The sequence below is a fragment of the Schistocerca serialis genome, chromosome 3, assembly GCF_023864345.2.
Source record: "Schistocerca serialis cubense isolate TAMUIC-IGC-003099 chromosome 3, iqSchSeri2.2, whole genome shotgun sequence".
Lineage (NCBI taxonomy): Eukaryota > Metazoa > Arthropoda > Insecta > Orthoptera > Acrididae > Schistocerca > Schistocerca serialis.
The window spans coordinates 440,641,649-440,668,683 of NC_064640.1; the positions used below are offsets into that span (position 1 = coordinate 440,641,649).

At 42.2% G+C, this 27,035-nt stretch overlaps 1 protein-coding gene across 1 annotated transcript in view; it reads left to right on the plus strand.

The window, feature by feature from the left end:
* The window catches only part of LOC126470912 (uncharacterized), a 50,469-nt gene that overhangs the window by 9,774 nt on the left and 13,660 nt on the right, over positions 1-27,035 (plus strand). The window contains exon 2 of the mRNA XM_050098943.1: positions 2,060-2,186. Coding sequence (XP_049954900.1) covers positions 2,060-2,186 — 127 coding nt within the window. The remainder of the gene's footprint in view (positions 1-2,059; positions 2,187-27,035) is intronic.

The window sequence follows — 27,035 nt, forward strand, 5'->3', positions numbered from 1 at the left end:
TTAGGCTACCGCCTATTTGATTTGCAATTTACTGCGCATTACACATATATATACGCCAAGAAGTGTCACTTGTACAATTTTCTCTACAATCTTTGTTCACTGTTGTTGTTTTACACTATTGGTAGTACCGATTCATGGTCACTGTTTCATCATGCCAAAGCGAAAGAGTAATTTTAACACCAATATCGGAAGTGAGTTTGCTTTTACCAGTGGTAGTGAAGAAACTGTAGAATACAGGCTGTGGAAATCAAATTTTTCTATTGGGCGTGATGGAAGGTCTGCCATTGTGAATCAGGTTAAGACGAAGAAACAACAGATGAGTGTTCAGTCTCAAATGCACTTCTTGATAAAATATATAAGAGTGAAAAGTACGGTGACAGTGCAGCATAATAATTGTAAAAGGACATTTGGGATAATCTGAGTGCATTTACACAAAGGTAAACTTCTATGCACATTAAATTTTGTCAGTACACTTTTGTAACGTTTTTCTTCCCTTCATTGTCTCAGGCTTTTGTAAACTTTTTAAAATATCCCGTTTTTAATTAAAATGAAAGAGACACGCTAGCAGAAATATGAGGGCAATTCGAAAAGTAAGAAACGATAGGTTGCAAAATGGAAACCACAGTGAAAATCAAAACTATTTTATTTGCAACAGTTAGCTACAACTTCCAGCTAGTTATCTCCATAGTGGACGATCAGACTTAGACGTTTGTCGTAGCGTTGTACCAAGTTTCCAATACCCTCGTCACAGAGGGCAGCCGCCAGTGCTTTCCGCCAATTCTCTACGCTGTGCCAAAATGTTGTCTTCATAGCCAGCGGTTCATGTGAACAGAGATGAAACTCAAAGGGAGACAATTACGAGCTGTATTGTAGGTAATCAAACATTTCCAATTGAAAACGATCCAGGAGCATCTACATTGCCCCTGCAGAATGCGGCTGAGAATGTAATGTTGGCTGCATAGATTCAGGCGAAATTTCTCACCATACCCTCGTACTCGGCGGGAGACACTATTGTTGTAGGTATCTTTATGTGCTCCATGTGTGCTCAGAACTAAAAACAACGACGTAACGCAATAGACGGGCATCCTAGAGACAATGTCCAACACACCTGTGCAAAACTTCATCGGATTTTCACTGTGGTATCCATTTCGCGACCGATCGTTGAATAAGTCTTGTACGTGCATCAGTGTGCATTAGAGTTGCAGACAGTTAACATAGTTCCGACAAGGTGAGCAAGGCTTTACTCGTAAAATTGTTTTATCAAAACAACAGCAATACTGCTGCGAGTAACGACGCATTGGGTGAAGACAGAGAGGTTCTCTTTCCGCTCTGAGGTTGAAGAACATGATTCGGAAGTTCGAATTAGCTGGCGATTTGGGAGTTGATCCTGGGGGAGGCCGACTGCCAATTGCGCTACAAATTGTGAAGAAGTTGCTTTTGCCATGGCTGGGGCTGCTGGACGCAACCTACAATCTTCAAGAAGTTCACGAGATGTGTTACGACATCTGAACAGTCCACGGTCCACTGTCCGAATAGTGCTGCGAACAATTGTGAAATTGCATCTCTGACGCGTTTCCAGGCTGTCGTGGACGCAGATGCTCGTCCCCTTGAGCAACGCTTGTCTCCTGGGGCGTGAAAATGGTACACAATTAACAAATGTTACCCTCTCGTATGTAAACTGTGTTTCTTTCAACATTTTATTCGTCATTTCTCTTCCTCATGTCGTTTAGAATGTTTCCTCAAAGTTTCACAGTCCTACAGTCACTCCTTTTCATAGGGTCCCTTGCAAGAAGCCAGAGTTTAGTTACAACCACCTTCTACGTCTATTTTCTGTATGTCTTATGTCTTATTGTTTTCTGAATCCCCGAAATTACTTACGAATAATACTGTATAGATATGTTCAACAGATCAACATTAAATTACTCAGCTTTTAACCATTCTCTTAGAGACTGGATTCCTTGCGTTGAGACTTAGGATACGTCTGAGATTTTATGAGCATTGTTCTTGTCCACATTGTGCCTCAGTTTACTGTTGAGTGTAGTGTGCTTCGACGTTTCAGAGGAACTGGAGGCGGAGCAGGGTGAGAGCTGCAGCTGCGCCCCGGAATGCTCCTCAGTGGAGTATCTCGCCGAGGCGTCCACTGGCATCCTGGGGGCGGCTCGCTACCCAGCTTCCGATCACCTCATGTGAGTGCTGCTGGCTGCCAATAACACTCTCACTTATTTTCGTCTGATATAAAGCGTGCAACCAACTGTGGCACCATACTCTCAAGCGATAAGACCTTATAATTACAAATTGTATAGGTTAATTGCCGTCTTTTGCAGCTGTAATGAAAGACTTATTAAGACCTGACGCGTTTCGTTTTATTCTTAAATATTTTCAGTGGTCACCGCAACAATATGGTTTTTCTCTTACGATTTTGTTTGCTATGATCATGAACAGATGCATGCTTTACTTACTAGAGGAAGAGGTACAAAATTGGAATAGGGGCAGTAATATGGAATACTATTACACGTCGCCTTTTATGTGCTGTACTTTGGTTAGCTGCTTAAAAACTACGTTCAGAAACTGTAGACTGCTTTGGGATGCATTCATATTACAGCTGGCAGCCATTGCGAGTGAGTGAAACATAATTGTGGCAGGTTGCTGGTCTTCAGTTTCTTTCTTGTTATAACACATAAACTGTTAATATACACTCCTGGAAATTGAAATAAGAACACCGTGAATTCATTGTCCCAGGAAGGGGAAACTTTATTGACACATTCCTGGGATCAGATACATCACATGATCACACTGACAGAACCACAGGCACATAGACACAGGCAACAGAGCATGCACAATGTCGGCACTAGTACAGTGTATATCCACCTTTCGCAGCAATGCAGGCTGCTATTCTCCCATGGAGACGATCGTAGAGATGCTGGATGTAGTCCTGTGGAACGGCTTGCCATGCCATTTCCACCTGGCGCCTCAGTTGGACCAGCGTTCGTGCTGGACGTGCAGACCGCGTGAGACGACGCTTCATCCAGTCCCAAACATGCTCAATGGGGGACAGATCCGGAGATCTTGCTGGCCAGGGTAGTTGACTTACACCTTCTAGAGCACGTTGGGTGGCACGGGATACATGCGGACGTGCATTGTCCTGTTGGAACAGCAAGTTCCCTTGCCGGTCTAGGAATGGTAGAACGATGGGTTCGATGACGGTTTGGATGTACCGTGCACTATTCAGTGTCCCCTCGACGATCACCAGTGGTGTACGGCCAGTGTAGGAGATCGCTCCCCACACCATGGTGCCGGGTGTTGGCCCTGTGTGCCTCGGTCGTATGCAGTCCTGATTGTGGCGCTCACCTGCACGGCGCCAAACACGCATACGACCATCATTGGCACCAAGGCAGAAGCGACTCTCATCGCTGAAGACGACACGTCTCCATTCGTCCCTCCATTCACGCCTGTCGCGACACCACTGGAGGCGGGCTGCACGATGTTGGGGCGTGAGCGGAAGACGGCCTAACGGTGTGCGGGACCGTAGCCCAGCTTCATGAAGACGGTTGCGAATGGTCCTCGCCGATACCCCAGGAGCAACAGTGTCCCTAATTTGCTGGGAAGTGGCGGTGCGGTCCCCTACGGCACTGCGTAGGATCCTACGGTCTTGGCGTGCATCCGTGCGTCGCTGCGGTCCGGTCCCGGGTCGACGGGCACGTGCACCTTCCGCCGACCACTGGCGACAACATCGATGTACTGTGGAGACCTCACGCCCCACGTGTTGAGCAATTCGGCGGTACGTCCACCCGGCCTCCCGCATGCCCACTATACGCCCTCGCTCAAAGTCCGTCAACTGCACATACAGTTCACGTCCACGCTGTCGCGGCATGCTACCAGTGTTAAAGACTGCGATGGAGCTCCGTATGCCACGGCAAACTGGCTGACACTGACGGCGGCGGTGCACAAATGCTGCGCAGCTAGCGCCATTCGACGTCCAACACCGCGGTTCCTGGTGTGTCCGCTGTGCCGTGCGTGTGATCATTGCTTGTACAGCCCTCTCGCAGTGTCCGGAGCAAGTATGGTGGGTCTGACACACCGGTGTCAATGTGTTCTTTTTTCCATTTCCAGGAGTGTATTTTGTAAACAGACGTTTAGCTAATACAGTAAGCCGTAAAATGGCGTATTTGTAGCCTACTGAAATTTAATTATCGTTTTTATTTGCGTTTCTGAATTTCAAATTGGCTGTGTCACTAATATGGAACACTAGTATTCCATATTTGTACCATGGTATTCCATATTTGTGCCATACTTTCACAGTCTGCTTTACTTAAAGGGATTGCTTCAGAAATGACTTCACGAGCTCGAAAGCAGTGGGATGAATCTGCTATGCAAATAGCAATGAAAAATGTTAGATGATGTAACGGCGACCGGAACGGTCGCAGGGTAGTAGCGACGGAAACGCGGCGGGACGCGCGGAGCGGCCGGCGAACAACAACACAACAGGAGTGGACGGTCACGACCAACGGACGACGTTACGACACAACAAGAACAGACAATAGAGTAACGAACCAAACAAGACAACCACGTCCACTGGAATAGAAACACGAAAGTCAACACGCTGTCAGAGGCGATATGTCCTGAGACGCACGCGATGTTAGACTGCTGGCTGAGCTTTTTTTTCTCTTTATTGTTATTTTGAAACTTGTTTACAGGCAGGCCTGCAGCAGCATACTACGCCGCTCTTTGGCCTCAGAGAAACACAAAGATACAAATGCAGACAATTAGAGAAAAAAGATGGTGGACATATAAACGGAGACAAACACTTTTTAAAATACAAGGTGCCGTTCACGGACGTAGAGTCCAAGATAAAATTGTTCAGACACTTGGACACATACAGAGACGAAAATTGTCACACGTGAACGTAGGGGCACAGAACGAATAACACTGATCCACTTGAGCACAAAACGACGGCACACACAGAAACACGAGGCGTTGATCTCCAGCGCGCGAATGTTCACTAACCGTGTACGAGTCCGGGGACCTGCCAAGAGAGGAGGAGTGGAGGGGTGGGAGAGGGAGAGGGGAGAACAGATGCCATGGGCAGGGGAGAAAGGGAGAAGGGAGGAAGGGGGAGGGGAAAGCCCGGAGGAAGAGGGGTGGAGGAAGGGGGCGGGGAAAAGGAAAGAGAATGGAGGGAGGGTGCCCAAAGGAAAGGACACAGGAAGTGGGGGGAGGATCAAAGTTGATAGGAGGGTTAGATGGAGGGGAGGAGGACATCATCAGGAAGGGGGAGCTGGCGGAAGCCACCTTGGGAGAGGGTAAGGAGGGTGGAGAGATGGAGACCGGGTGGGACGTGGGAATACAGGATGTGTACAGGATCCGTATCCTTTCAAGGAAAAGGAGGAGGTGGGGGAACAGAATGAGATCGTACATGATCCGCATGGGGGAGGGGAGACAGATGCGATAGGCGAGGCGGAGAGCAAGGCGTTCAAGGATTTGAAGGGATTTATAAAAGGTGGGGGGGGGGCGGAGATCCAGGCCAGATGGGCGTAACAAAGGATAGGGCGGATGAGGGATTTATAGGTGTGGAGGACGGTGGAGGGGTCCAGACCCCACGTACGGCCCGAAAGGAGCTCGAGGAGACGGAGTCGGGAACGTGCCTTGGCTTGGATTGTTCGGAGATGGGGGGTCCAGGAGAGGCGACGGTCGAGGGTGACGCCAAGGTACTTGAGGGTGGGGGTGAGGGCGATAGGATGGCCATAGACGGTGATATAGAAATCAAGGAGTCGGAAGAAAGGGGTGGTTTTGCCTACAATGATCGCCTGGGTTTTGGAGGTATTGACCTTGAGCAACCACTGGTTGCACCAAGCGGTGAACCAGTCAAGATGGGATTGGAGAAGGTGTTGGGAGCGCTGCACGGTGGGGGCAAGGGCAAGGAAGACGGTGTCATCAGCAAACTGGAGAAGGTGGACGGGGGGTGATGGCGGCGGCATGTCCGCCGTATACAAAAGGTACAGAAGGGGGGAGAGGACGGAGCCTTGGGGCACACCAGCGGAGGAAAAAAAGGTGTACGAATCCGTGTTATGGATGATGATGTAGGAAGGACGGTGGGAGAGAAAGGAGCCGATCAGACGGACGTAATTAATGGGAAGGGCGAAGGTTTGGAGCTTGAAGAGGAGACTGGAATACCATACGCGGTCATAAGAACGTTCGAGGCCCAGGGAGAAGAAGATTGCGGAGCAATGGGAATTAAGCTGTTCAGAAAGAAGATGAGTGAGGTGAAGGAGAAGGTCGTCAGAAGAGAAGGACGGCTGAAAGCCACACTGGGTAACGGGAAGAAGGTAGTGCTGGCGGAGATGCTGGTGGATGCGGCAGGTGAGATTAGATTCCAGGACCTTGCTGAAGACCGAGGTAAGGCTGATGGGACGGTACGAGGAGAACGCGGACGGCGGTTTGCCAGGTTTAAGGAACATCAGGATACGGGAGGTTTTCCACAGGTTGGGGTAGTAGCCGGTGGACAGGACTACATTGTAGAGCCTGGCCAGGGTGGAGAGGAAAGAGACAGGAGCTTCACGAAGGTGACGGTAGGTGACACGATCGTGACAAGGAGCGGTGTTGCGTTTCGTGCGGAGTGTAGCAATGAGATCCTGTGTAGTGATAAGGGCATTGAGTTCCGTGTGTGCAATGTTGTCCAAGTACTGGAAACCAGGTGCGAGGGGAGGGACTTAGGTGTCAGTTCGATCACGGACATCAGGGAAGAGGGAGTAATCAAACTGGGGATCATCGGGAATGGAAAACACATCAGAGAGGTAGGAGGCAAAGTGATTGGCCTTACTAAGGGTGTCAGGGAAGGGGTGATCATCATGGAGCAGAGAGGATAGTAGGGGGAGGGTTTAGTTCCGGTAAGGCGACGGAAGGCTGACCTGAACTTGGACAAGTTGATACGAGGGCTGTCCAGAAAGTAAGTTACGATCGGTCGCGAAATGGAAATGACTATGAAAATCCGATAAACCTTTGCAAAGATGTGTTGGGCAGTGTCTCTAGTATGACTCTAGGTAGAATTATGTCGTTCTTTTCATTCCTGAGCTCTTAGTGAGCGCGTAAAGATGTTATAGAAAATAGTGTCTCCTGCCAAGTACGAGGGCCTGGTGAGAATTTTCCCCTGAAGCTATGCAACCAAGATTACATAACTGTCGTGCGGTTTCTTCTTCAAGACAGTTCTCAGCCTCATTCTGCAGGGGCAATGAAGATGTTCCTGCATCGTTTCAATTGTAAATGTTTGGTTACCCACAATACAGACTGTAATTGTCTCCCACTGCGTTTCACCTCTGCTCAAACGAACCGCTGGCTATGAAGACAACATTTTGGCACAGGCAACGAGCTTTAAGCCAGCGTAGAGAATTGGCGGAAAGCACTGGCGGCTGCCTTCTATGATGAGGGTATTGGAAAGTTGGTACAATGCTACGACGAATGTCTGAGTCAGAACGGCGACTACGTAGAGAAGTAGCTGAAAGGTGTAGCTAACTGTTACAAATGAAACATTTCTGATTTTCACTGTGATTTTCATTTCGCGATCAATCGTAACTTACTTTCTGGACAGCCCTAGTAGGTAGGGTAGCATTTAAACGGGTGCATGTCTGTCGCCAGTCCCGGCGTTTCTTAGCTGCGAGCAAATTATGAATGTGTCGCTGGAGTTGCCGGTGGCGTCGTAGTGTGTCCGGGTCACACATGCAGAGGAAGGCACGGTAGAGATGGTGGGATTCACGGAGGAGGAGGACAGCCTGTGGGGGTAAGGTAGGACGGTGGGGGTGGATGGCGACAGTAGGGATGTGGGCCTCCACGGCCTCAGACAAGGTCTGCTGGAGAAAGGAGGCGGTATGGGTTACATCGTCAGGGTGGTGGTAGGTGAAGGGGTGGCTATCGACGTGGGTGGAGAGGGTATCCCAGTAGGCATTCCAGTTGGCACGGGAATAGTCATGGACATACTTACGGGAGGGTCATTACGAGGGTCAGGGTGGGGGCGACGACCGTCAGAAACAGTGAGGAGGACAGGGAGATGGTTGCTACCAATAGGCTCCAGGACATCCACTGTTACGCGGACAAGGAGGTTGGGGGAGGAAAGGACAACATTGGGAGTGGAGTTGGATTCGGGACAGGTGTGCTGGGGGTGGGGATGAGGTCGCCTTGAAGGGAGGAGAGGAACTGATGCCACCGCCGTAACTGGGCGGCGGAATGACTATGGATGTTGAGGTCGGCGGCGATCACGTAGGAGAAGGTACGGTCAATGTGGGAGAGGAAGTCGAAGGAAATAGGGGCATTAGGGAGGACATAGATGGTGGCGCAGGTGACGGTAAGCCCGGGGAAGAAGAGACTAAGGATCAGGTGTTCGGTGGGGTCAGGAAGGAGAGATTGGAGCCGAACAGGGATCTGGCGGTGGTGACCAATGGTAACTACGCCACGCGTAATCGGGAGGGGATTATCGGAGGTAGGGTGAAGTGTGGATGGTGTGGTGGGGTTGAAGGAAGGTTTCATTGAGGAGGAAGGCATCCACGCGGTGGGTGGCAAGGGTGTGCAGGAAGAGGTTCTTGGTGGCGGGAAGAGAGCGGATGTTGTTGAAAAGGATACAGTGCTGTCACGCCATGACAGGGATTTAGACGAGGGTGTCAAGATGGGAGAAGGTGAAATGGGCCTGGTTGTTAGAGTAGGTGGCATACATTTTTAGTTGGAAAATGGAACGGGCGGCGAGGGATATCAGTTGGAGGGTGTGGGGGCGCTGAAAAGGATGAACATTCTGAAGGACGATGGTGAGGAATCTGATGATGTCCGCAGCAGTAGGGGGTGGGCGAAGGGAATTGCCCGGAGGGGTGGGGGCGTCCAGAGGGCGGACAGGAATGGAGAGTTCAGGAGTGGTAGGAGGGGGTCAGGCCTTACATTTCTGGGAGTAAGTAGGATGAGGGAGGTTCAGGTATTACAGGAGGGGGAGGGGACTGGAGATTGGGGCACTGCCATAAAAAGTGGGCTTACCTACAGTGCGGGCAGAAGGGGGCTCGCGGCACTCAGATGTCGGGTGTACATTATACCACAAGCACCTTTGGCAGCGGAGGGATTGAGGAGGGGAACGGTAGGGTCAACTTGGTAGTGTTGGTGAAAGAGAAGGGCACCCTCCTTCAGGAGACGGTCGATGGAGGGGGCGTGTTCAGAAAAGACCCACATAAGGCGGGTGGGGCCGGCTGAGTTATGGATGCGGCGAACCGCACGCACCTCCAGATGGGGATGGGCTTTGAGCTCCGCCAACACCTCCTCCTCCGTGATTGCCGGACTAAGCCGAGTGATCACGGCGGTGAGGGTTGGCAGGCGACGTGGGGGTTGGGGTTGGCGGGAGGGAGGTGGGGAAGGAGCAGGGGTGAGGGAGGCATTAGGGCCAAAGCGGGTGACAGGGATGCGGGAAAGGAGATCTGTGTGGAGGGTAGGGCTGAGGGAGGAGATGAGCACCGAATCACGGCGAGGAGTGAGGAGGGAGATGGGGGCACCAGGAAAATTCTGTCAAAGGAAGAGGGTGAGGTTCTGGGCGTTAAGAAGGGAGGGATCAGGACGGGAGAGGATGTAACGGTAGGAGGAGGGGGAGGAGGAGGAGGAGGAGGAGGAGGAGGAGGAGGAGGAGGGGGCAGGGACAGGCGGAGAGACATCAATGTCATCATGGGCTGGGGAAGGGGGACGAGGTGGAGCCTTTTTGGGAGTAGAGTAGGCAGGGGTGCCACTGGGGCGCTTGACGGCGGCGGAGGAGGTGTGGGGGATGGGAGCGACTGGAATGTGGCGGGGAGTGGCAGGTCCCGGTGCTGGAGTCGGCGCCGGAGACGGTGAGGCGATGGCGAAGGCGACAGTGAAGACGATGATGATGAAGGTGAAGGGGAGAGTTCAAATTCCGCGGCGCGCGGTACCAGATTAGAGAAAAGAACATAGGCCACTCCAGAAATTTGTATTATAAATCTCGCACGCAAAACCATGTTAAAACCTTCTGTCTGCCTCCTCATGTCTCCCACAATACGCAACCGCTGGATAGAACTTTCATGAGTCCTTTGAAAGCCTACTATTATGAGCTGGTACGCGTAAGGATGAGGGAAAATGCAGGTCCAGTAACAAACATGGACATCGCCGAGTTGAATGGGAAAGTCTATCTCCAGTGCCAGACAGGGGAGATAACAGTCAACGGGTCTACGGTGGCAAGAATATATCCGTCAAACCCTCAATTTTCACGGATGTAGACTTCATTTCCAGCAATGAAGGAATAATTAAGGATTTACCTAATGATCCAGTCAATGAACCATCTGCAAGAGCTGTAACTTCTCAAAGTGGAAAGGCTTATGTTGATGTCAAGGGAAGAACGTCTGCTGCCACATCTGAAATTACACCGTGACAAATCTCACCCATTGCACAAATAAAGAAGAGGCCAGGAATTAAGGGAAGAAAAGCAGATTCTTCAGCAGTCCCAACCTCGTCTCCATACAAGAGATCTCCTGAAGTATCGACGACAGCAACAAATAAACAAGAGACAAAGAAGCAGAGTCCACCAAAGCCTAGGAACCAAGAATAATCGTTACTGAGGATGATGTTTTTAGTATGAGAGATGATTCGTTCACCCTTAGAAGCGTTCTGGACAACAATGTACCCACTAATGAAGATGGCAATTATCTCTTTTGCTCAGGCAAATTTTCGCGGCATGAGGCAGGGGAAGAATGGGTAATGTGTCTAATGTGCGAAACATGGGCGCACGCTGAATGTACACGTTATGCTAAAGGACAATATGTGTGTGACTTCTGCAAGTGAAATTACCTAGAGTAAATAATTTAATAACTGAGAATGGTATATTTCGTGTGTTTTTTTACTGTGTTCTTATGTTTCACAGTGTTTTCTTTGACAATGAATTATTAGATTTTCTATTATTTGTTTTAACTTTAATAAACTTGAAACGAATAGAGTATCCCATATTTGCACCGAACAATCTGAAGTGCCAAAAATGCCAAACTTTGAGTTATGCCTAATTTAGAAATGTTCCTAATATAGCATGTATTCGAAGATATAGGAAGCTTGAAATATATATGTGCTACAGATATTTTGTTTGCTTAACGTGAAAAACTGAGAAATTTATGGATGAGAAACAAGATGGTAGTCCATATTTTTACGACTTCCTCTACTAATTTAAATAGCGTCTGCTTGCTGACGTTTCTCTGGTCATTAATTGTGTGTTTCCTCTCTGCTATTGCCTTTCGAATTTGGAAGTTTTCTTGTGAGTTTAGGAGATGTTTCTTGTTGCTGAATCTGATTGTTTTCATGTTCGTTGTAGTAGGGTGGTGGGTTTCTCCCCGGAGGTCTTCTGCAAATTACTTGGCTCAAAGAAACTGAAGCATTTGAGGCTAATAATTAATTCAGATACTTCAGTAATTAGTAACTGTCCAAAATTGCATGTCAGTTTCGGATGTGATGCTAGGGCGGTCGGAAGATGGTAACTAGATCATAGCGATACACAGATATAGAGTTACTCTCTCATTTTTTTGTGAGTCGATATCTAGCTGCATTTCTTACATTAGAGTCAAGATTCAGGCGACCTACTACGAAAGAAGTTACAGTAACAGTAGAGCTTCACAAAATGCTCACGAATACATATACAAGGAGCGTTGTCAATCTTTTAGTGCTTTGGATCGCACCGTTTGGATCGCAGCGTTTTGGATCACACCCAAGAACCAAGAATCAGCTGAGGAAATTGCAAATAATGTCTTTCAGAAAATTATTAAGTGGTTCTCTGCAAATGGACTCACACTAAATTTTGAGGAAACACAGTTTATACAATTCTGTACAGTAAATGGCATAACACCATTGATAAATATAGGCTATGAACGGAAGTCTGTTACTAAGGTAGAGTACTCAAAATTTCTGGGTTTGTGCATTGATGAGAAATTGAATTGGAAGAAACACATCGATGATCTGCTGAAACGGTTAGGTTCAGCTACTTATGCTATAAGGGTTATTGCAAATTTTGGTGACAAACATTTTAGTAAATTAGCCTAGTATGCCTATTTTCATTCACTGCTTTCGTATGGCATCATATTTTGGAGCAATTCGTCATTAAGAGAGAACGCATTCATTGCACAAAAGCGTGTGATCAGGATAATAGGCGGAGCCCACCAAATATCACCTTGCAGACATTTATTAGATGAAGTCGGGATACTCACAGTGCCTTCGCAATACATATGTTCACTTATGAAATTTCTCTTTAATATCTCATCCCAGTTCAAAAATAACAGCGACGTGCATAACTACAACACTAGAAGAAAGGATGATATTCACTATTCTGGATTAAATCTCACGTTGGTACAGAAAGGGGTGAATTATGCTGTCAGAAAAATCTTTGGTCATTTGCCAAATAGTATTAGAAGTCTGACAGATAGCCAACCAACATTTAAAAGCAAATTAAAAGAATATCTGAGTTATAACTCCCCCTACTCAGTAGATTAATTCTTAGATATGAAGTAATAACTGTAAAAAAATTAATTAATTATTTTGTGGAAAGAAAACGTGTGTTAAAGTGACACATTCCACATCATTACGAAATGTATTTATGATCTATGGAACAAGGATTAATGTATGTATGTATGTACAACTGCATCGAAATCGTCGTACGTTTCGTTAGGGAATCGCACATACACTGCATAAAAATAGATCTATTCCGATTATTTCACGTTAATTTCTCCGCATTTTAATGTTACTGAAATTATTATTAGGGAATAATTTATTAAAATTACACAGGGTTCATAAAATTTATAAAAAGGGATTTGCTTACCTTCAAGGAAAACTTAAAAATCGAATGCATCATCATTCCCCTCCTCCTTTAGAGGGTCAGGAACGGAAGAACTGAAGTGGAACGCCACGAATTTAAGTGCGCTTTTTTCAAGCTACTGAGCATATTTGCAGAGGGAACAAAATGTTTGTATGAGCTGTTGCTCCTCACACACTGCTTGAGAGGCGAACATCCATTCACTGTAGAACTAACGAACCTATTCCTATTTTTCACTTTTACAAAACTCATTTTACTAAAAACTCTTTCGCAGTCGATATTTGAATGTGGAAGGGACAGACACGAGAATGTAAATTCTGGTAGGACTGGGAATCCTCTCTCGCCAGATAAAGTTTTATGTTGAGTATGTTTCCCCAAAATACGTCCACTTCTGTACAGTTTTTGATATTTTCTTCTATTTTTACAATAGGAAGTTCCTTTCAGTCACCATGTTTTGTTATAGGTGAATATTATCATTGGAAGAGACTGTTCTTGACAATTTTGACGTAAGAGGTATGGGGGAGAGAATTTTTTCCCTTTGTTTGAAAGAGCCGCTGTAGGTGTCAAAACTGCAAGAAATGCCAATAAATCGTCGTCAAAGTTATATTTGTTTTTTAGCTCTGAACTTGCTGTCTGCATTAAAAACCTGTATTTGCGGTAAAAGTCTTTCACGGCGTCCCATTCATTTCTAGTTTCTGAACTGCTTTGAGAATTTCAGCTCCTAAATACGTTTGGCTATCAGGAAGAAACTTGACTTGTTGTTGGGCTCAAGCTCAGATAGTTTATTGGTTATGACATACTGCCAGTCCATGCACATTGAAGCAACATTTCCTTGTATCCCTCTACCAACTTTTCACGTAACTCAATGATAACAACTTCACCACGCTGGAAGTACTTATTTAAAACTGTGAATTTCGGTAAAATATAGGCCAAAATTAATGAAATAATTTTAAAAAATTGTCACTGAGGGATTGGTGATTTTCTTCGGCCGCAACCAGTCTCTCCTGTACATACTTAGAAACAAAACAGAGACGCAAAGCATTTCACTGTTCTAAAATTCTCACTACAAAGGCCTGCAAAGATAGAGATTTGGCTGCGATGCATACAAAATTTCTGAATTTTGATATCTAAAAAAGTTTGAAATTCATGCAGTTGTGCCTGTTCCTTACCGCTAGCTTTGAAATGGTTATGAATGTTCCTATACAGGTCTTCAGAACGCGTGGTAAGACGTTTATAAGCTTCACCGGCACATATGTGAAGCCAGTGACATATGAAGGAGACAGGAAAAGAATGTGCAGTGCCCCCATAGTCAAACTGTTCAAGAGTGCAATTTTAAAGGTTGAAACCGGATTTCATGGGTGCTAGTGGATAAAATTAGTGAATACTAAAGTCATTTGGAAAGACATATGCATTAAATTTTATATAAACTGATACCTTAAATATTCAAACTGCAGTTTTACTGGTATAATATTCAAAGTAAAGTCATGCCTTACAAGGGAAAAACTTGCTACTTATGTATAGGAAACAGAAGATATTGCAAGTAAAATGTAGTTTTTGTGAAAGATCATGTGCAAGAATATTTTATAATGAAGAACAATGTTTCAAATAATAAAGACAGTTTTTTAATAGGTTGTCGTGGCCATTTTAGCGTCGTGTGATAAAGCGGTAATAAGAACAAAATATAATATCACTTTGTCCCAACGTGCACTTCTCAACCTCGTGAAACATTTTGTGTGAAACTCTCTAGCCCCTTGTCTGCAATACTCTTGCAAAACCTGGAGGTCATGACACTTTTTTTCGATATTGCTAGAGGGCCTGTGAAGACAAATTATTATTATTACTACTATTACATAAAATTATTCTAAAATAATATTGTATTACCTTTTTATATTTTACCTCTGCGAGAAGGAGATAGGTATTCTCCAGACTGCTGCTCTTGAAGTCACTGTGAAGCTCTTACCACCAATGAAAACCAAACTCTGTTTTAAGTTTTCTCGCTGTTGAATGACGCACAGATTTTTTTTTGTTGTGATGACTACCGTTCTTAAAGGGCCTTTTTAGCATTTAGCATATCCTTTTCCGTAAATAATTCCCAGTTTTCTGTCAAATATTGACTGACCACGATAGCATCGAAAGACTTAGGTTTACATCGAGCTTTAAACATGATCCACACCCAGTCCATTGGAACTTCTGCTACTACTTTTGTGTTAATCAGTCCAAAATTCTTATCGCCCAGTAAAAGAATATCCCCTAGTAGGGAAAGTTATTTTACTGCCTCCAAAAGGTTTAGTTTAGTCACAAGGTAATTAAAATAACTTAGAACAGAGTAATTCTCGTTCTGGCCTGAAAACAAAACACAAAAAACTTCAAGATGTTTGACTTTATTGTGTAATAATTCTTTCATAAAGCGATTTAAAAAGGAAACAACGTTACTAGGCCCTGTTCTTTCAATGTCTTCAGTGTATGTGAAAGAGTAAACAGACAACTGCTTCTTGTAATAACATCGTTAGTATTTATGTTAATACATGGTAAGCATACAGTTTTGTGGTAGTCCATGCAGACTGCTTCTGTTTCATTAGAGTCTCGGCTTGTTAAAATATTTCATGCATTTTTTCACCGAAAGATAGATTAAGGAAAGGCAAACCTACGTTCCTAGCATTTGTAGACTTAGAGAAAGCTTTTGACAATGTTGACCGGAATACTCTCTTTCAAATTATGAATGTGGCAAGGGTCAAATACAGGGAGCGACAGGCTATTTACAATTTGTACAGAAACCAGAGGGCGGTTATAAGAGTCGAGGGGCATGAAAGGGAAGCAGTGGTTGGGAAGGGAGTGAGACAGGTTTGTAGCCTATCCCCGATGTTATTCAATCTGTGTATTGAGCAAGCAGTAAAGGAAACAAAAGAAAAATTCAGAGTAGGAATTAAAATCCATGGAGAAGAAATAAAAACTAACTGAAGATGGTCGAAGTAGAGAGGATATGAAATGTAGACTGGCAATGAAAAGGAAAGCGTTTCTGAAGAAGAGAAATTTGTTAACATCGAGTACAGATTTAAGTTTCAGGAAGTCTTTTCTAAAAGTATTTGTATGGAGTGTAGCCATGTATGGATGTGAAACATGGACGATAAATAGTCTAAACAAGAAGAGAATAGAACCTTGTGAAATGTGGTGCTACAGAAGAATGCTGAAGATTAGATGGGTAGATCACGTAACTAATAAGGAGGTACTGAACAGAATTGGAGAGAAGAGGAATTTGTGGCACAACTTGTCTAGAAGGAGGGATCGGTTGGTAGGACATATTCTGGGGCATCAAGAGATTTCCAATTTAGTATTGAAGGGCAACGTGGGTGGTAAAAATCGTAGAGGGGGACCAAGAGATGAATACACTAAGCGGATGAAGAAGACTGTAGGGTGCATAGTTACTTGGAAATGAAGAAACTTGCACAGGATAGAGTAGCATGGAGAGCTGCATTAAACCAATCTCTTGGACTGAAGAGCACAACAACAACAACAACAACAACAACAATGCCTTGATCTACACTAAATGAAACAATGTGAACATAAACTGTCTTTCCACAATGAGATTTTCACTCTGCAGCGGAGTGTGCGCTGATATGAAACTTCCTGGCAGATTAAAACTGCGTGCCCGACCGAGACTCGAACTCGGGATCTTTGCCTTTCGCGGGAGACGAGATACTGGCAGAAGTAAAGCTGTGAGTACCGGGCATGAGTCGTGCTTCGGTAGCTCAGATGGTAGAGCACTTGCCCGCGAAGGGCAAAGGTCCCGAGTTCGAGTCTCGGTCGGGCACGAAGTTTTAATCTGCCAGGAAGTTTCATAAACTGTCTTTCCCTCTTCTTCATTAACTTCTGATGGCCTATTTCGATGCTTACCCACTTCATCACGAGGAGACTCACACAACTTCATAAATTTATGAACTGTCACTAATCACCACCTTGTTATTCCATGTACTGCCATGAAGGCTTTTCTGCATATAGGAATTTTTGTACAGTGTCATATTTTGCTCTCACTCAGTAGTTCAAAATACACTATCAAAATTGTGTTTTATCTTCATTATTCCTTGATTGTCTTCTGTGAACCGGAAGTATTGTAATCAGACCTGTCTGATACAATAATTGTTCATTCTGGTCTTCCAAATCATTAATTTTTTTAATAATATTTGATCTTCCTTGAGCACATATTTCCTCAAAACACTTTAACTTACAGCTGCAGTCTTCTCCTAGTTCGTGTGACTGAGTATTTAGTTTCTTAATGACTGCAAGCATTCGTCCTCATACTTGCCCTTTCCTAACACTGTTAGAACCTGAAGGTCTCTTTCTTTCATCCTCAGTTGAAGTACTTGCCATACAGTATAAACTACAAAACATTGACACTGAAGTGAATCCTCTACACTGAACACAATGTCTCAAACTAAAGCAACAGTTTTCACTCGTACCAACAACACGCAATACAGGAAAAATTCTCTGTTTCTTACTCTAACATTGTTTGACAAGCTACAAGGAAACTAAAACTTGAAACACAACATTGGACAAAGGACATTTATTTCCTGAAGCGAGAGACGTTAGCATTTTCTTTCCCTGCGTGCCTAACGTAAAATTGGCTATGGAATATGGATTATTCATATTATCATATTGGTCGACTAACAATACCAAACAACACAGAATCCTACATCTCATAGTACACGTAACTCATTTTTTAAAAAAGGTGGACAAAACTCGTTCTTTTTCTATACTCTTCATATGCGTTTGAGAATAATTAATCCAGGACATTTTTCAGTTAAGCGAGTGGCAACAAAGTTTCTTGATCCTATCAAGAGAATTACAACCATCAGATTTCAAAATCTCCTTTCAATTTTATTTGTGTCTTTATCAGCACGTTTTAACAGAACCTACGTCTCTTGACACATCAGTAAGAACACTGAATTTTGTGTGTTTCACTTTTTCTGAAAGTCCGTTCTATGTTCGATATTATGTTTCTCTCCTGTCATGTTCTTCACGATATGGGCACATTTAGTGCGACGCAGCGTGGTCGATTTTAGAATTTAGATATTAGAATCAGGAAAGCAACTCTTAACTACATCCTGCAGGTGATCTTCAACACTGGAAGGAAGATAGTGTTCTGCCACGAATACTGCCAATTTAAATTCTGAAATGTGAGTCTGATTGATTAAAGAGATATGTGTGATAACTGATTTCACAAATGTACTCAAAATTATTGGGCGTTTACATGACACCCCCTTCATTTTTTGACATGGTTATTACTTGTAGAATGTTTTTAACGCATCCCAATTCACACACAAAAGTTACATTACAGACTCTACATCTAGCGCTTTCCGAGTTCGATCCAACTTTTAAATTTGGAATTAGCTTCCGAGAATGTTCTGTATTTCTGTTTTCGCATCTTACATTTAAACACCCCTGCTGTAGATTTCTTGGGAGTACTAGGGCCTCTATCATTATCTTCTGTTTCCACTCACTATTTTTCACTTCGTAACACGTTATTAACTGTGCACTGCCACTCATTGTCCTCACCTAAGTCAACAAGTTAACTGTAATCCTTTTCACTTACATAGGAGCATCGCGTACGGTGCGACGCAATGAACGGGGTGAATATCCCAGGTGGATTCATCTCTGGGAACAACCTAATTTGCGTTATGCAACCGCAGCATAATGAAATTGTGTTATCCTGGAGCTGGACAGATTGGCATGTAGGCCGCTCAAAATCCCATCTGTGAAACAAATTGTCAGCAGTTAAATAAATCATAAAAATTAAAATAGTAAAAAAGGTGAGACCTTAATAATAGTAAGAGTTTCATAAGATAGTACGATAGACGTACGATCCGAGGGGTAGATCGTATTTTCGTACACGGTCTGAAACTATCGTACGTGTACGACCCAGATTGTACAGTTGGAAATGCTGTCTACAAGTAAGCATTGTTTATTTCATCGGAATATTAGAGGTTGAGTAATAATAATGATTAGGAACTTCTTCTCCGTTTGGAAAATTTAGAGAACTCTGAAAAGGTAGACATCCTGTGTCTGTCTGAGCAATACATGAGTACATAACAGAGAAATGAAATATAGAAGATTACGCTCTAGCAAATTACACAAGTAGAACAAATATGGAGAAAAGAAGGATTTGTTACACATACAAACACAGAACACAAAATCAAAATCATTGAAAAAAGTATATTTTGTAGAGATCAGTACACAGAAGTGTGTGCTTGTGAGTTTCTGCTGAAAAGCGGTTCATTTTTAATTATAACTGCATACAGATCTCAATGGGAAATTTTGAACTGTCTTTGAGCCACCTGAATTCCTTATTATGCTGTCAGACAACAACAAACGGTTAATAGTTTCTGAAGATTTCAATAAAGATTCTGAAAGAATTGTGTCAGGAAAAATGATTTGGAAACCCTACTTCAGTCCTATAGTTTGATTTCAGTTATTAACTTTCCAATACATGTGGATGAAGACAGTTGAACTCTGGCTGATGTGTTCTTTGCTCAAGCTCAGAGTAAGAAAATAACTGAATATTCAGTAACTTACGTTCTCTCCTGTTCTGGTACACAGTTATTTAGGATATATAACAGTGCCTTACAGTATAGATTCCCTCAGTGGAAATTAGAATAATTTATGAAATCTTTTGTGTAGGCAATTCTGGACAGATATAAGGGGGGTTAAGAGTTGCACTGTACATTGCACAGTTGTACTAGCCTATTTTTACTGAAGACAATCGAATTCGGTCCTGAATCGGACCATCTTTGGTCTAAAGAGGCAACACAGCTATGCCTTTTTCAGTTGCAGTGTCAAATGCACCTCAGAGAATGTTCCATTGTTATTGACGGTCTATGTATAATGGTAATGTACTGACCACATCAGAGACGGTTGTGTCCATTCTGTCCTCCCACTTTGAACTGAATATTAAACATTCTGCATTAAGGTTATCTTTAACACAAAAGGTAGGCGCAATGCTTCCATCACTATTTTTGATCACTTACTCAGTGACATAAAATGTCTGATATATAGCAAAGTTAAATTTGAAAACTAACTCAAAAAGTTCTCCTTAACAAATCCTCCTGTTCTTAAAAGAATTTTTATATATGTATTACATAAATGGTGGTGGGTAGCAATTACTAATTAACATCTGCATTAACAAAGACTCTTGAAACGTCCCCTTTGATCATTATACAAGACTGTGCTTAAACTGACACACAATATTTTTTAGCGCAACGCTATCTGACTTTTAATAATGCCTAAAAAAAAAATGGGCCTGACTATCATTAACCTATACCTTACACAAATCACTTACCTCACAAAAATCTTCGTTACCCCAACTACTGCAATACGGCGAGCGCCACTGCTGCCAGTTAAATAAAAGATTCAAACTACTGAAGGCGCTAACTACTGATAGGCATAGTTAGCAAATGAAAGATTTTGATAGAGAACAAACAATGTATTAACCTTAATAGTCATAATATATATAGCAGTTCATAACATCCAGTCTTACAAATTTCAAAACTCCGCCATCTCTCTCCCCACATCCACCACTGCTGGCGGCTCACCTCCAACTGCGCAACGCTACACACTGTTCACATCCAGCTGCCCAACACTACAATGGCAGACAACAATGCGAACTAGCCACAGACTGCACACAGCACAGCCAGTGATTTTCATACAGAGTGCTACGTGGCGTTACCAATAAAGAAACCTAAACAGCCTACTTACATAGCCCCCATGCTCCCACAAAAAATTTTACAAATTGTTTTGGGCAGTGGCCAATACAGATTTGAAAAAAATTTTTCATAGTTACAATAACAAAGATATCAAATTCACAAACTTATTGATACAATGTTGGTCAAAAGCTAAAATTTTCTCACAGTCCATAAAGACAGTCCTGATCATTCATCACAGTAAAATTGCAGTGTTTTTCTCAAAGTCTGAGCAGTAAAAGAAAATGCACACAGAAGTAGTGGATTTCCATGCAGTCTTGAAGAAGTAGTGTTGTCCTTCCAACGGAAAGACAGTGCTGACTCTCGACGTGCAGACAGGTAATGGGCCACAACAGAGCAAACCCACAGCAGAGTCATTCGACGTTTTGAAGAATGTTGGTAGGTAGGTCATCACAGAGCAGACCCACTAGTCCTAGTAGAGATTATGGTATTGGTGGGCCACCAGAGGTGCAGACCCACTGCAGTCCTTGTAGAAATAGTGGTATTGGTGGGTCGTGGAAGGTTCAGACCCACTTCAGTCCTTGTAGAGACGGTCAGCAGCCATCTGTTTCGACTGTGCAGGTGCACAATCACCATCGAAGAGTCTTGCGGAGAATATAGCAAGTCCATAAACCACCACTTGTACACTCACAAAGTTTTTGCAATTGTCATTAGAACCAGGAATGCTGTTATCCAGTCCCTTGCAGAATTATTAACACACGTGCAAACACTAACAGTCTCTACTTCTCACATATTGTCCATATATTATGACCAACAGAAACGTGTGCAGTGAAATGGAACTTACAAGTTAATAATATGATGAACTGGTGTCAATTACAATTTTATAACATAAGAATACAATTACAAAGGTACAAAATACATCATTAAAGAACATAACAATACAGATACATTTGTAGTACAGGCTTTACAAAAGAATCGAAATAACATATACATCAGCGTTACAGGAATTATGGCATGAGTACATACATAAAAGATCAGAATAACTTTCGAAACATCAACTTCACACATGAGCATTAAAACAGAACAGAATAAATAATGTCTAAACATCTTTACAAAGAAAATAACATATTATCAGAAAAATTCTACAACATAACTCTTATTAGCTAAACACATTAAGACAGGAATAACACAAATTCACATAGTGTAATAACACAAAAATACAGGACGGGGCTTGTTTTCAGTGTGACATTTGGTACTGCAGTCCACCCCAAAACTTCATTCCATATATCTTTCCTCTTATTTCAACATTTGTTTCCACCAAAAAAATTCTATCCAAGCATGCTTTCTGTATTTATATGTTCACACATTCCTTACCTCATTATTTATTTTCCATTATCTTACCTCATCATTTATTTCCAAGAAAATCCTACCTAAACCTGTTGTCTCTAAACCCTACTTTTTTGGTTCATACCCTCTTTCAAAATACTTTTTTGGCCAAACCATTTTCTTATAGCTTCTCAATGCATTTCTTCCAATTCATCACAATTTGTTCTCTTATATAGTCTACCCCCTCTTAAGCTAACTTAAATCTACTGAGCTCAGATGCTAAACTAAGGGACGAGGCAATGCAGCAGCACAAAGCAATTAACACAAACAGCAATGACAAAAAAATGCAAATTGCCAAACCAAGCTACAGTAAAACTAAATTACCAAGCAATGCAACATTACAACTAATATGAGCCAATGTGTAGCAACAAGAAAAATAAATCAGTAGTAAAACTTGCTTAACAGAGTAATACAAAGTGAAATTTAGTAGCACTATGCCTGGCAAACAGCTGCAGCAAATGCAATAACTTATATCTAAACATGAGAAAGCTCAAGCAGAAAAAATATTACAGTAAAAATGGCCATGTTTAATACCTATGTCACATCTTAACACTAGAGTGATGCATCACTGTAACTTGCTCTAGCAGACAAGTTACCAAGTCAGTGACAAAAATTATGTATGCAATTCCTGTGAAGTGGAAATGTCTTTTTGTGTTCCCTCATTTTTTTGGAGTACATCCATCATAAAGTTATTTTTTACTGGACCTGTAGGCATAAAATATTTATATTAGTATATCTATAAAATTTTATTTTAACCAATGCTGCAGTGCAGCTAGGAACTAGATATTAAACAAAATAGGCAAAGCAAGGCATGAAACGTCATTCACTAGCCATATGGCATTTCATAATGCAGTAAACAATCTTTCAACTAGCAAGACAATAGACATGAAATGTTTCTCATCATTTCATTTCAGTAAATATCATAAATTAAGAACTCTACAGTGTAATCATGTTTTCAAGTTTGCGGGTGTCGTATTTACGATGTTATCTACAAAGGAATGTCAATAGCGAGGATAATGGCCTCTTTTTTTTCTCCACCTGTGCCTCTGAAAGGTACACACTAATGGCTTTTTTTCCAGGCGTCTGTCATGCAGCTGGGTGCCCATGATGCATTACGTGAAGGTGGTCACTTAACTTTCTTACCGAAATATTTACGACAGCAGTTTCCGCTACAGTGACAGTCTCATATAAAAATATTTCACAGGTCAAGAATTGCGTTACAAATCTGTAGAAACAATATCCTATTGATATAACAGTGTCCAAAAAATTTCCATCAGCATTGTAATACATTTACGCATTTACATACATTTCATAACTCTTAAAGTACGATTCTTGGTTTCCAACAACCTTTTTCACAAACCAGAGTCCCTAACCACTACTCATTATTTCTTACCTTATTCGTCCACATTTCTTCAATATTTCATCATAACAGATACGTAGCATAACTCATATAGAATCAGCTTATTGATCATAAACATACCGCAACAGCATAATACACATAGTCATCGTAATAATAACGTCATAACACCTCAGTCAACTCTCAAAATCGTTGTAGATTCCTCCAATAATTTCAAAACCTAAAAAAATTCTCTGCTCATGTCAAAAGTGTCATCTGCCTCAAACGTACTTTAAAAATCGTGATCCCATACCAAATATATCATTCAAAGCTCTCATAATATCACAATGGGTCTGAAAAAATATGAACAGTTCACAAAGTACAGACAAAATACAATTTAGTAAGTGTGAAATTATCCAACAGTGTAATTATGTTAACATCTGTCACTGCCATAGTAAAAAAAGTCTGTCTCTTTCAGTTAAATGATCAGATAGCTGTGTAATTATGTGTTAGAGAAATATGGTACCGATGTGTAAAGTTGTGTAAGCAAATACCATATTAGCTAAGGCTCCTTGTGCTTGCCAAACACATGATACACAAAGTAAGCGTGTACCCCCCTGAGGATTAATGTAATTATACCCTCAGGTGTTACAGATTACAGCAAAGGAATGAAATGTATCACGGAAAACCTTTGTATCATTGTACTTCAAATATCTTTAAAAATAAATGATTTAAGTGCAAAATTAATCACTCAAATACGTGTCCTGTAGCGCTAAATTTGCGTCTTGCTGTAAGATAATCTCTGTGGAAGTGTCGTAGTTATTGTCCTCCGAAAGCTAAGTTCTGCAGAAGCCTATGTACTTACCTCATGATAAACAAAAGTGAAATGCTATGCGTATAGATATCTTAGTTATTACGCTTATTGCCATGATGAAGAAAGTACTGTGCTGTGACGTATTGTTGTGCTACAGAAAAGGCTGTCTCATTGTAGCTATACCACAAAAGTTACTACTAAAACATGTTTTACTTTCCAGAATAATTCAGAAAAACTGTGCAGATATAAAACAGAAACACCGCAAAAGCAACATTGTAAATTGTCACTCATTAGTAGCGTCGTGATAAAATCGTGTAGCTGTCACATAAACTAACCACTGTGTCATCTGGTATTTCACTGAAAGTACTTTAAATCCAGAATGTATTTTCAAGTAAACCAAAATGTTGCATTAAAATCTCATTAACAGTACCAGTATATGTTCTAAGTATGTAAGCCTTATAGTCGTTACGTAATCGTGCAACTAACAAGCAAGAATGTACACACACAATAACACTGTGACATCTGTTCACTATAACAATGCATTCGTAATTTCTGTTTAAATAAGTTCTCTTGGTTCTTGATTGGATATTTAACTTCAAACATTGTTGCATGGTAACAGTTTCTAAGTCTGACAATCCATACTAGAAATGTGAAGTGAAAAGTTTTATGGCAAAGACAAAGTTAAAAAGCAGATTATCTTTCAATAAACGGTTTTACATGTGAAATGTGGTGTAAACCTTTACTCTTCCTAGTACGCAGAGCTTCAGCTTCAGTGGAATTATCATGTGGTATATGGTACATCGGTAAAGAATGCTAAAATTTTTCTCAAGGTTAGCGTCTATGTAATTTTTCCCTGAGCCAGACGGCGCATGTGGCTGCCTTCGGTGCGAGTCATTGTCTGTCTCTTTGTTGGCGTGCGTCGTTATTGGGATTAGGAGACCTAACTTCTACAAATTCACCTTGTCGAGAATGCCCTGCTCTATTTGAATCCCACCAGTTCTGATGGAATTCAGTTCTGTCGTTTTGTCGGTAGTTTACATAGTTTCTTGATTGTCGGTCATGTGGTGGAGAATTTCTAGCGGAATCGTAACTGCGCGCTGAACTGTTGCGTCTGAAGTTATTCTGTCTCCCTTGATAATAATTGTTTTTGTTCCCATATTGTCTGTTTCTATGGTAATCTCTGTCATATTCATTACTACAGAAATGCGATCTTTCTCTATAACTATTATTACTCTGCCAGTGGTTGTCATACGGGTGGTGTCTGTTTTGGTCACGATTTACATTGTAAGAATAGCCATGTCGTGTATTATTTCTGTCATCGCGGAATTGTGACAGATGTGACCTGTAATTGTTGTGCTCCTGTTTTCACGTTCCGCGATTGTCAGTGTCAATTTCCAGTTCTTGTAACAATCCCTGAAAAGCTTCAATGTCGTCTTTGCAACGTCCTGCTAAAATAATATGTCGTAAATGTTCAGGCAATTTGATTAAGCAAATGCGGATGAGTTCTGAGGGGCTGTATGGGTTTGAAAGATACGGATTCTTATGCAACATGTCTTCAAAATATTTCATAAGACTGGAAAATTCAGATTGTTTGAAACGCTTCATCATTATGATGCTATGTTTTACTCAGTCTTGTGTAGCTTGAGACCAACACGCTGAGAGGAAGGCATGATAAAATTGTCCTTCACTGTGGCAATCGTGAATGACCGATCGCATTCTTACAGCTGGTTCATTCTCTAAATAACCACGTATAAATTCTAACCTGTGCTCCAATGACCATTTGGGAGGAAAACAATGAGAGAATTGATGAAGCCATGCTTGTCGTTGTCAGAATTCTTAAATGTTTTGAATTTATGTGTGGTAATGAACAGCTTATAGTCAAAATCATCGTGTCAGCGAGTCGCACATCGCTCATTGTTACTTCGTTTCGGCGGTTCCATCTCAAAATCCAATGCGGCTTGCCAATTTCTTTCATAATTTCTGAAGTGTCCTGTGTTATTATTTTGTGGTTGTTCCATATTTCTATGTCCCTCTTCCCGTGCTGGAGCGCGAGTGTCCTCTGAAATTTACTTGTGCCAACTGATCTTGTACTTCCCGGATTTCTCTTTTGTACTGAGTATTGATTTGATTTTGATTTTGTTTGAATTTTCTAATTTGTTCACACTCTTCAGTGTCCGTGAAGGCTACAGGTCTTGTGTTATTCAGATCATCATCTAGCTTTGTAGATAAGTTAGTGAACTGATCTGAAAGTTCGGCTACTTTATCCGTTAGTGAAATTATTTCCTCTGTGTGTTTTTCTGAACCAAGTTTCAGAGTGTCCATTTGTGTTGAAATCGTATCTACTGTGTCTTTTAAGTTTTCCTGAGTTTTTGCAAGTTGCGTAACCGAATCGGTAGATGCAACTGAGTCAATTTTAGCTTGCAAGGTGTCGTGATTTTCATGAACAGTAGTTTGCAGCTCTTTTATGGCTGCCTCGTGATTCTGTAATCCATTTTCATGACGCGAAATAATAGGTTGGAAATGCTCACAAATTTGTGTTTTTACGTCGTTACAGACTTTTTGACATTTCAATTCGGTTTTATGTAACTCAGTAGTTAAATCATCACGTGTTTGTTCAAGCGTGGTGTGAAGATTTTGTTCTATTCCGTCTAACTGTTGCTGTGTTTGTCTCTGGTGTTGTTCCATTGTGTCTAACTTTTGAAGATTTTGATCCATTGTGTCTAACTTTTGAAGATTTTGTCCCATTTGTTTCTGATTTTGTTCAAGCGTTGTGTCTAACTTTTGAAGATTTTGTTCCATTGTGTCTAACTTTTGTAGCCTTTGTCCCATTTGTTGCATTAACTGTAATAACAATGCACTGGTGTCTGAAACATGTTCCTCAATGCTATTCGGCAGTGCATTTGAACCGGCAATATTCGCATTTTGAAAAGTAGAAAATGTGTCTTGATTTATTTGAGAAAATGGTGGGGCCGCAAAACCTGAATCTACAGTATTTGC